Source organism: Leptodactylus fuscus, chromosome 6 (assembly GCF_031893055.1).
Source record: "Leptodactylus fuscus isolate aLepFus1 chromosome 6, aLepFus1.hap2, whole genome shotgun sequence".
Lineage (NCBI taxonomy): Eukaryota > Metazoa > Chordata > Amphibia > Anura > Leptodactylidae > Leptodactylus > Leptodactylus fuscus.
Genome location: NC_134270.1, coordinates 104,512,683 through 104,524,323, shown reverse-complemented (window position 1 = coordinate 104,524,323; position 11,641 = coordinate 104,512,683). Strand labels below are relative to the sequence as shown.

General features: G+C 43.9%; 1 protein-coding gene and 1 long non-coding RNA gene across 2 annotated transcripts in view; one reads left to right on the top strand and one right to left on the bottom strand.

The window, feature by feature from the left end:
- The first annotated feature begins 407 nt into the window (after positions 1-407).
- Positions 408-11,641, top strand: part of ZNF512B (zinc finger protein 512B) — a 35,319-nt gene continuing 24,085 nt past the window's right edge. Inside the window, 2 exon segments of the mRNA XM_075276916.1 lie at positions 408-504; positions 4,104-4,202. Of these exon segments, the coding sequence (XP_075133017.1) occupies positions 474-504; positions 4,104-4,202 (130 nt within the window). The 5' untranslated portion in view covers positions 408-473.
- LOC142209613 (uncharacterized) lies at positions 535-1,825 on the bottom strand. The gene is made up of 6 exons (XR_012716953.1): positions 1,749-1,825; positions 1,320-1,425; positions 1,184-1,281; positions 930-1,091; positions 787-891; positions 535-754 (listed from the first exon to the last, which is right to left on the bottom strand). It is a non-coding gene; the product is annotated as an uncharacterized LOC142209613 (long non-coding RNA).

The window sequence follows — 11,641 nt, the reverse complement described above, 5'->3', positions numbered from 1 at the left end:
CCAGTCACTAAGAATGGGCTGCACTGGTACTCCACAGCCCCTTCAGCTGACCAGTGTCAGACCTCCAGAGAGATCATCCCCAAATATCCCTTTAACGATGACCCTAACACCCTAGCAATGCCCCTGGAAGCGCTGAAGGTCATCCCCGCTGCTCTCTGCCTCTGTATCTGTGTGATATGTATCATGTTTCAGCATTTTGGGCCCCACTTTTGATTTTGCTGAGGGAAGCATTTTATCTAAACCCAGCCCTATATGGGATGTGTAAATAACATCAGTGGATATATGACACGATAGACCCTATAGACATACATGTTAGCAAAGGAGGACGCATCATGTGACCTCTCTATACGAGATCTCCTCATGTTCCCGGTAGATACACATCGCGGCACCCCCTCCCCCCGGTTCTCCCCACGGTCTCCCCCCGTTTTAGTACCGCGAGAGTTCGGGCTCCGGGGGCGGAGTGAGCTCAGCGCATGACCGACAGCGAGCGGCGGGGCCCGGCAGGTAAGATCCCGGCACACCGGAGACCACCCTAATCCCGGTCAGAGGCTGCTACCTAATAATGAGCCTCCCGCTACAAAACATCACCGGTCCCAAATCCACCTCAGTGTCTGCCTGCACTTGGTACCTCATAACTCGGTGTCTGCCTGCACCTGGTAGTCAGACCCTTCTGTCTGCCTAACCTGGCAGCGCATAGCTCACTGTCTGCCTGTACATGGCACCACATACCACACTGTCTGCCTGTAACTAGTACCTGATACCACACTGTCCCCTTGTAACTAGAACCCACTACCTTACCTGTCTGCCTGCACCTGGCATCTCATTCCACACTGTCTCCTTGTAACTAGTACCTAATGCCTTACCTTTCTGCCTGCACCTGGCACCACATACCTCACTGTCTGCCTATAACTAGACCTAATACCTCATACCACACTGTCCCCCTGTAACTAGAACCCAATACCTTACCTGTCTGCCTGCACCTGGCACCACATACCACACTATCTTCAAGTAACTAGAACCCAATACCTTACCTGTCTGCCTGCACATGGCATCTCGTACCACACTGTCTGCCTGTAACTAGTACCTGATACCTCATACCACACTGTCCCCCTGTAACTAGAACCCAATACCTGTCTGCCTTCACCTGATACCATACTGTCCCCCTGTAACTAGAACCCACTACCTTACCTGTCTGCCTGCACCTGGCATCTCATTCCACACTGTCTCCTTGTAACTAGTACCTAATGCCTTACCTTTCTGCCTGCACCTGGCACCACATACCTCACTGTCTGCCTATAACTAGACCTAATACCTCATACCACACTGTCCCCCTGTAACTAGAACCCAATACCTTACCTGTCTGCCTGCACCTGGCACCACATACCACACTGTCTTCAAGTAACTAGTATCCAATACCTTACCTGTCTGCCTGCACCTGGCATCTCGTACCACACTGTCTGCCTGTAACTAGTACCTGATACCTCATACCACACTGTCCCCCTGTAACTAGAACCCAATACCTGTCTGCCTTCACCTGATACCACATTGTCCCCCTGTAACTAGAACCCACTACCTTACCTGTCTGCCTGCACCTGGCATCTCATTCCACACTGTCCCCCTGTAACTAGAACCCAATACCTGTCTGCCTGCACCTGATACCACACTGTCTACCTGTAACTAGTACCCAATAGTTTACCTGTCTGCCTGTGCCTGGCACCACATACCACACAGATGCCTTACCTGTCTACCTGCACCTGGCATCACATAGCACACTGTCTCCCTGTAACTAGTATCCAATACCTTACCTGTCTGCCTGCACCTGGCATGTTATGCCCAACACCTCACTTTCTTCCTGCATATAGTACCTCACAGCAAGCTGTCTCCTTTACCTGGTGCCACTTACGTCACTGTTTGCTTGTCACAACACCTAGTACCACATACCTCTCCTGTGTGCCTGAACCTTGTATCTGATTTACCTTAATTTCTGTCTCCATTTGGTACCTGACACTTCACTGTCTACCTGTACCTGGTACATTGTTACCCGATAAACTTTATCTCACTATTTGTACATACATCTGGTATCTCATACTTTACAATCAGTCTGTCTGTGCTCTTGGGACCTCACTGTCTGAATGTACCTATATGCCTATACCAGTTACAACACCTCATTGTCTGTTTCATTGGACGCTAACCTTGTACCTCAGCGGTTGTTTGTACCCGATACTTCTTATCCTTTTGTCTTCCTGTCCTTGCATCTAGTACCTCATACTTAGTCTGTTCATACATCTGCTGCCTCATCGTCTGCACTTGGTACCTCTTACCTTACTGCCACCTGTACCTGGTATTTCATACCTTCATTTTTGTCTGCATTTGGTATTTTACTGCCTGCCTTCCACATCATCTAGCACCTCACACCTGAAGGCCTGCTTGCATCTGAACCTTCAGGCTCACTTTCCGCTAGTACTGGTTTCCTTTATACCTTCACTTTCTGCCTGTACCTGTTACCATTATACTTCACTTTCTGCTTGTAGTTGTTATCTCATATCTCACTTTTGGCGGTTATCTGGTACCTTATACCTCCCTTTAGGTCTGTATTTGGTACCTCACTATCTGCCTCTATCTTATACTTCACTATTTGCATCTTATACCTGGTACTTCATACCTCTCTGTTTGCTGTTCCCTGCCCCTGGTACCTCATGCTTTAGTGTAAACTGTTCCTGTGCCAGGTGCACCAGTGGCTGCCTGTCCCTGTTACCTCATACTTCATTGTGCCTGACTTTTCTTCTGGCTCCTGAGGTGGAGGTGAAAAAAAAACCCACTCGCCTATCCCCTGTGCTCCAGTGCCTCCCAGCACAGTTCGGTCCTCTCGGTCCAGTGTTGACCTGTTGCAGAAGTCCCAGCCACACGTGACCACTGAGGCCTATCTGCTGCTCAGTGAAGGGCATGAGATGTCAAAGTAATGTTAGAGATTCAAGCACTTTGATGGTAAGTTAGGAAGTGATAGTTTAATTATAATAATGATCCATAGAAGAGTATTCTGTATGGATCACTATTCATTATACTGAAAAAATCACTTGCTAACTTATCATCAGAGTGCTTCAATTTCTAACGTTACTTAGACGACGTGTTGGAACCCTATCCAAGCACCCATTCATCTAATAAATCACCGAGTGCCGCATGCAAATTGTCTTATTTGGTCATGAGAGGCCGCTGATTGGCCTCAGAGGTCACGTGACCGCTGAAGGGATCCAGGACATTACACATTACACCTCCGTATGTAAAATATAAACCATTTGTCTGGAAAATCTCTTTAAAGGGATCCTATCATTCACACACAATTTTTTCTAGGTACCACGTCGGAATAGCCTTAAGAAAGTATACTTTCACAGTATTGTAAGCGGCCATTTTCTCGTGGCCTGTGGGCAGGCGCAGTCTGCTCTGCCCAAGGCCCGAGGCCTAGAAGTTACAAGCCACCGCCAGATGAAGAGGACGCTGCTGATGAAGATGGAGGCGGTGCTGGAGCGAGTTCTCTCGCAGCATTGGGGCCGTCCCCAGTGCTGTTTGAGCGCTGGGGCCGCCTCCAGTGCTGCAAGAGAACTAATTTGCTTACCTAGAAAAATCGGGAATGTAGGCGAACCGTGGTGTGGAGAAGACGATGAAAGGTAGGAGAAGAATAGCCTTTCTTAAGGCTATTCCGACGTGGTACCTAGAAAAAATTGTGTGTGAGTGATAGGATCCCTTTAAGTGTCTAGACAGTACAACTATTACATCTTACATCAGTACCACAACTGACACCTCACCTGCTATTTCTAATTGTGACTTACTTTTGTGTATATTAATTGTCATACTGCTAGCTATATTCTTGAAATCTCACATACTACTTCAAACCTCATACCTCACACTGTGACTCCTAACATGTCACCTGAATCTGACTCTAGCTTTCCGGTGTAGTAGAACATAGAACATGTTTCATACCATATAAATCCTCAACTCAAAGAAATTTACAATCCAATTTCCTTATCATGTACTTTATAGGAAGCTCTAATCTGCCATTTCCATCCTTTTCCCTTTTTGACTCTACCTTCTGTTGACTCTCATAACAGTCATGGCTGACTCTCTTGCCTCAGGATCCAGAAGGCAGTTTCCCAGGGTCAGTAAATCTAGAGCTTCCACTCAGCTGCAGTTCCTTGCCTCAGACTCAGGTAAGTGTCTACTTACAAAGTAGTACCATAACTTTTAACCCCTTCATATCGCAGGCATTTTTCGATTTTCGTTTTTGACTCCCCACCTTGCAAACTCCATTACTTTTTTATTTTTCTGTTCACAGAGCCATATAAGGGCTTAATGTTTGCAGGACAAATTTTGCTTCATAATGGTACTATTTATCATTCTGTACAATGTATTGGGAAGCTGGAAAAAAATCAGAATGGGGTTAAATGAAGAATAACTGCATTTATGTGATTTTATTACATGCTTTGTTTTTACGGCATTCACGGTTCAGCTGATATGACATGTCACCTGTATTCTATGGGTTGGTACAATTTCATAGAAATCAAATCTATATATTTTATGTTTTATTTACAGTTTAACCGCTTAGAAAAAAAATCCAAAATCTGCAAAAAAAATTCTTGGAGTTGCCATATTCTTCCACCTATAACTTTTTTATATTTCTGTGTCCAGGGATGTATAGGGAGTCTTTTTCTTGTTGTTGTTGCAGGACTAGATTTACTTTTTAGTTACTATTTTGGGGAATGTCTGTTGCTCTGAATGCTTTTTAATCAAATTTTTAATTAAGACGGGCAACGTAAAAACAGTGTTTCACCAAATTTGCAACAAATTTTTTATAAGTTTTTAGACTGGTCATTTTTGAATACAGGGTTACCTAATGTGTATGTCTTTACTTTATTTTCTTTTTACTTTTATATGTGTTTTAGAAAAAAGGAAAGTGGTCTGATCACTAATGCAATGCCTTACAATTGCCAATTACTGGCAATTCTATTACAGGTTTCATAGAGGTTAATGCCAGACAGGTCTGAGTACCTTCAATAGGCTCCTGGCTGTCATGGCAACAGTTCACCGATCCCGATGATCCTTCTCAAAATGGCGGTGCCCATGTGCCGCTGGTAAAATGGGCACTAATTGCAGGTATTAACTCTGGGTCTCTGCTGTATAATGCAGCAGAGATTGGTGGCTATGGCAACCGCTCAACTTCTGGAATTAATTGGTGTTTCTCTTACTTTAAGGGAAAACACCTTTAGCTTCAGAACTGACTGTAGTTATAACTGCGTTTGGTAGATAGTGTGTTACTTGCACCTAAAGAGGTTTTGTTATTAAAGAAACTTCTCCCCTATCCAGAGCATAGGTTATGTGTCAGATCTCTGGGGGTTCGACGACTGGGAACCCCCAGCAACGCAGAGAACGGGGACCCAAAAGTCCCTCTGCATCTTCCATATGAATGAAGATCAGGTACACAAGAGCAACCAGAGCAATGAACAACAAGGAAAAATGCCATTAAGAACAATGGGTGATAGAGTGAGAGCATATGGGAAAAGAGACATGGAGCCTGAAGGAGAGGTCAAGGAAGATGGGCATAATACGAGCAGTGAAAATGCCGAATGCCGAACCTGGCCACAATCATCATGAAGCCAACTAGTCTACAGACATGTTTCTGAATTCTGCGAGGAAAGGTGGAGATAAGGAGAGGGGCTGGGTTATCCTCCGATGCAACACCAGTGACTATTTTAATGACTCTGCAGATCTCTTGCCAAAGGGGGTGGAGTCTTGGGCATTTCCACCAAACATGTAGCATCGTGCCTGGACCAGTGGAAAAGCGCCAAGGCAGAGAGCCAATCTTGAGGTGGAAGGGTAGTCCCAAATTCCCTCTTCCATCTAGCTATAAATGTTGGTAGAGGGTTGTCCTTATTGAGCAGTGATAGAGTGAAGTGGGTAGAGGGAGGCCATGTGTTGGTGGAGTCCCCACTCAACCAGGGGCCTTGGCAGTTGGGTCTCTCGATTTCCTCTGATATGGGTGTCTTGAAGCCTCTGCTGCCTGGAGGCAGGGACGTCAGGTCCCAATTGCAGTGGAGCTGGAGCCAAATCATGCAGTGTAGTAGCGGGTGCCTCGGGGCTTCGCTGTCTGAGGTTGGCCAGAAATCTCCCAGCTCGTCTAAGAGCTTCCCATGCCAGGACACAGCACCAAATTGTCACTTTTTATTGCAGATTTTGAATTTAGAGCTCAAATAAATATTACTAACCTATAACTCCGGTGCCTCTAGAAATCAATGTGGGCTACAGACATGAGCTTGGTCTTCCTGGCTTTAAAAAAATAAAGTCCAAGACTTCGTCTCTAGCTCCCACAGCTCTGGATTTAGAGCTGTTTAAAGATAGTGTCCCTGAAAATGTCCTGAGCGTGGTGAGCTGTATTGATTATAGTAAGTGGGGTCCATTGGGTTCCATAAGTGACCGCCGTTGTAGTTGTCTGCCTATCTGTTGTTTTGGTCGACAACCAGAACAATGGATAGGCTGAGACTAGAGTGAGTGTAGTGTTAGAGTGCTATTATGCATGTTTGTATGTGCACTAATGCATTTGCTGTTTTTTGTATACTGATCAAAAATGCAACATATGTGCGGTTGCAAGAAATGCATGTGTCTATGCGAATAAAAAAACAGATGCGTACGGCTGGGTTCACACAGTTTTCTTGCAGTTATGATGCTCTAAGTTCCTTGAGGATGCTGCCAGAAAATGTATCTGTATCTGTGCGCCTTATGCTGGGGGAGGGACTCCTAGCATCATAGTTATCTGTGATGCTAGTAGTCCCTGCCTAACAGCAACATACAGTCTTATGCCAATTAGAGTACGGACAGTATGTCACTGGGAGGCAGGGACTCCTAGCATCATAAATAAATATGATACTAGGAGTCTTGCTCTATTCACTGTAAGGGGTATCTCACCAGGAATTAAGAAATAAAACTTCACTTTTATTTGATTATATAGATAAAAATGCCATAGTAGGCTATATTAAAAAATGTACATAAGACCCTCTATAAAGCAAGGCCAGAACCCCCACACTAAATCCCAGGTGGAAGGAAGCCAGGAAGTACAAATGTATGAACAATGATCCTACCTCCCTAGATGTCAAATAATGAGATAGCAAACACTGACTCTCATGTCAGATAGATGTATGTCAGACATCTCCAAATAATGTGGCTGGGCAGCCGCACACAAGCTGTTCTGTGAGGTTACTGGCCTAACGCCACACCAACACAGGAGAGACAAGTATCAAACCGCCGTATGGAGATAGATTAGTGGCTATGAGAGTCAGGCTGCGTCTCCAAACTAGAGTCCCTACGCGGACCTGCTAGCGGTCAGACCACACCACCGTGTTATCTTAGTTGTTACTGCTACAATTACTTTGCTATTTAGCCCCTGATGAGTCCATGAAGGATGAAACGCGTAGGAACGCTTTTTAGGGACGTGGCAAAGGTGGCTGACTGTGTTCATAGTTTACTCTTTTCTTTTGTCATGCCTGCATGATAGATGTTAGAATGTAGTGGGTATCTGCATATATTTGCAGTTCAGTGTTCCTGGTCCCCTTATATCATAGTCACTTGGACTTTTATCAACAGTTTTTTTACTCTTGTACCGTTACTCTTGGCAAAATTCCATGTAAACAAACTAGTTATAACAGATAGGGGCGGAGGGCAGACTGTTTCATATTGTACGTGCCCACAGCCTCAAAGTAAAATGCAAAAAGTGCTTTAGCCAAAATGGGGAAATTAGCAGCAGAAAAACTGATAGGACACCATGTATGAAGGCTTATCAGTCATACAAACTGCCCAACAAGACCCTATACATATTTCAACTTTTCATGAATACTAAGTTACCTTTTAAAAAAAAGGATTTGTCATCCAGTACAAAATATTAAATGCCATACACCATTTGAATCTTTTTGTGCCGTCCACCTATTCAAATGATATGGATTCCTGGAAGAGTTATATAAACTATCTTTTATTCACCAAGTGGGCGATAGCCCCTTTATTTTCTATGAGAAGAACAGAAGGTTCCTGTCCACTTGGTGAATGAGAACTACATTACATAACAATTTTTCAGGGGCAATATCTTGTGAATGGAAGGACAGATGTTAAAAATAAAAATGACAAATTGATCATAGATACAGTGAGAATCAAATCAATTATGGAATTTTGCAGTGTGGGGTGTAGTCCAACTGTCAGGGGGGTATGTCTACTCTGAACATGGAAGGCATGACGAAGCTGGAGATACTGATAAAACCACATCTGGGGTATAGAAAAATCACTCTGAAGGTCTGCAAAGGTCTTAAATATCCCGTTATCTATGAAATGACTGAGGGACAAGACATCCTTATCCCTCCACCCCTCGAAGCTTATTAGCACAGTAAATTCAGTCAAGTGATTATTATGCCACAGAGGAGTAAATGTAGTAAAGCCACAAGTATCTAACAGCTTCTTCCCCCTAGTCGAGAACGAGCGGTTGGTAGGGGACCAGCCTCCAAAACAGCCACTGGAACAGTCCAAGGGGTATCTTGCCCACATAGATGGCCCAATCTCACCGAGCCCAGCGGAAGTCCCCATCCCTGAAGCTGCTGCAATTGCGCTGCCAAAAAGTAAATCCAGGCATTTGGAACTGCCAAGCCCCCCTCCGTCTTGTCCCGCTGTAGTGCCTCTAGACTGATGCGTGCTCCCTTCTTCTGCCAAATTAATTCCCTGAAAATACTATGAATTTTCCTAAAGTATTGCATTGGTATCCACACTGGAGAATTATGAAGGAGATATAATAATTGTGGCATAAGGACCATTTTAGAGGACCTTTCATCAGATTGGGCACAGGCAGTTCCATATACTGCTGGAAAGCCGATAGTGCGCTGAATTCAGCGCACTATCGGCTTTCCCGATCTGTGCCCCGGGTAAAGTGCTATCGGTCCTGGTACCATAGCGCTTTACAGTCAGAAGGACCTATCGCGCTGTAAAGTGTGAGCGGGGAGGAACGCCCCCTCCCTCTGCTCACAGTGCTCGTCCATAGACGAATATCATCAGGAGCGGAGGGAGGTGTTCCTCACCACTTACACTGTACAGCATGATAGGCGCTGCTGTGGAGAAGGACGTTCCTGACTGACTGTCAGAAACGCCCTTCTGACTGTAAAGCGCTACGGTACCGGGACTGATAGCGCTTTACCCGGGGCACAGATCGGGAAAGCAGGATATGGAACTGCCTGTGCCCAATCTGATGAAAGGTCCTCTTTAAGTAAGTTACAGCGCCCTACTACTGAAAGGGGGAGTTTACACCAGGAGTCCACTTTACGTCGCATTTTAGTCATGAAGGATTCTAAATTAAGAGACAAAAATGACACAGGTCTAGCAGATACTACCACCCAATTATGGAATTTAGTATTTTATAATTGATAACAGATCCTCTTTCGGCTCCATGTAGAGAAATGCTGCTAAAACGCATTGTGTTTTACATTGCGTTTTGCTGCTTTTCTTATTTCTTATTTTATAGGGACAATTTTTGCATTTCCGCAGCTAAAATTGGCATAGTGAGTTATTTAAAAATGCATGTATTTTTGAAAATGCAGCTTTTCTGCAGATCTTTTTTAATGCAAAGTGTAGATGAGATCAAAAGAATTTCAATAACTTTTTTTGTACTCTAAAACACTGCATTTTTATCTATGGAATTTTCACAAAGTTTTGCCTTAGCCTTAGGGTATGTTTTTGGAATTTTTTAAGGCAGATTTTGACACGGAATCCGCCTCAAAATCCGTATACAAAAAACGTCTACCATTCATTTCAATGGGAGTCACTTGCTTTTTTTCCTGCTAGCAATTTTTTTTTTCATCTAGTGGGAAAAAGAAGCGACATGCCCTGATTCCCGCGGATTCCGCAGCTGAGTCTGCTGCGCCGTCTGCGGGTCGAGACACCCTCCTGCTTAGGCCCATTCAATTGGGTCTAAGCAGGAGTGGAAAAGTCACACTTCCACCGTGTGAACTTACCCTTAGATGTTTTGACTGAAAATGCAACAAAATTTCCCTGTGTGAACCCACCATTATATCACCCTATCTCTTGCACAGTTGCCTTGGTATGGCTTCAGGTGAGTGATTTCGGCACACGTTGACTTGTTGCTCTGCTGAGATAATTGCTTTGGCTTCTCATAATGCTTTCCTGGATGTCTGCAACAGTGTTGAGTGTCTGAATACCTGGTTGTAGTACGCTTCAATCTTATGTGATGCCTGATCCCTGTCAATAAATAGTATATCAGGAGCAGTGTATCCGACGCCCACTGGTTTATAACGTTCCATTGCCATTAAGGTTTGCCCTGTGATGCCTGCATTGGTTGTCTCATTTATTTTTTTAACTATTCAAGATCAACTCTCCTTTAGTATTGGTGCTGCAGGCATCACACAGATCCCTCTGGTACATCTTCAAAGGGCTGTGACGTGAATGCCCAGGGCGCTGCTCTCGATTAGGTTGTCTTGGATGCCGACGTGCTTTGAAATTGCACCCAGGAGATCCCTTCCTCTGCCGACAACCACCCAGAAATAATTCCTTTGTTGGTTTTATACCGTAGATTTAGACTGATTAAATCATTCTTTATGTTATTGAAATCCAAGTACAGGTCAAAAACATAATATAGGGAAGGGCATGACACTTAAATGAGACTAAGCACGAGTACCAGACACTGACAAGAGTGCACAGTTTCTGGGGGACAAACAAAACTTATTTTCTATTTTCATGCAACCCCTTTAAAACATTGGTGGGATATTTGTAGGCTGTGGCACTAGCATTTCGTGTTGGAAAATAGGTAGGGTGTTGCCGGGCAGTCTGTTCTATGACTGTAAAAGCCTTCATACATGATGTCCGATCAGTTTTTCTGCTGCTAATTTCCCCATTTTGGCTGAAGCACATTTTGCATTTTACTTTGAGGCTGTGAGCATATAAGTAGTTTGATTTATTTACATACAATTTTGCATGTACAGTGGCTTTCAAAAGTATTCACACCCGTGAACTTTTTCACATTTTGTCACTTTACAGCCACAAACTTGAATGTGTTTTATTGCGATTTTCAGTGATAGACCAACACAAAGTAGCAGATAAATAAAAATCTGAAAAGTGTGACATGCAAAAGTATTCAGCCCCCTGTACTCTGATACCCCTAAATAAAATCCAGTGTGCAAAATTGCCTTCAGAAGTCACTTAATTAGTTAATAGAGACCAGCTGTGTGTAATTTAGTCTATATAAATATGTATATGTATGTGTATAAATACATCTGTTTTGTGAAGACCTCTGTGGTTTGATAGAGAACACTAGTGAACAAACAGCATCATGAAGACCAGGGAACTCACCAGACAGGTCAGAGATAAAGTTGTGGAGAAGTTTAAAGAAGGGTTAGGTTATAAAAACATCCCAAGTTTTGAGCATCCCAAGGAGCACTGTTCAATCCATCATACAAAAATGGAAAATGTATTCTACAACTGCAAACATACCAAGACATGGTTGTCCACCTAAACTAACAGATAAAGTCAGTAGAGCACTGGTCAGAGAAGCAGCCAAGAGGTCCATGGTCATGCTGGAAGAGCTGTAGAAATCCCCAGGTCATGTGGGAGAATA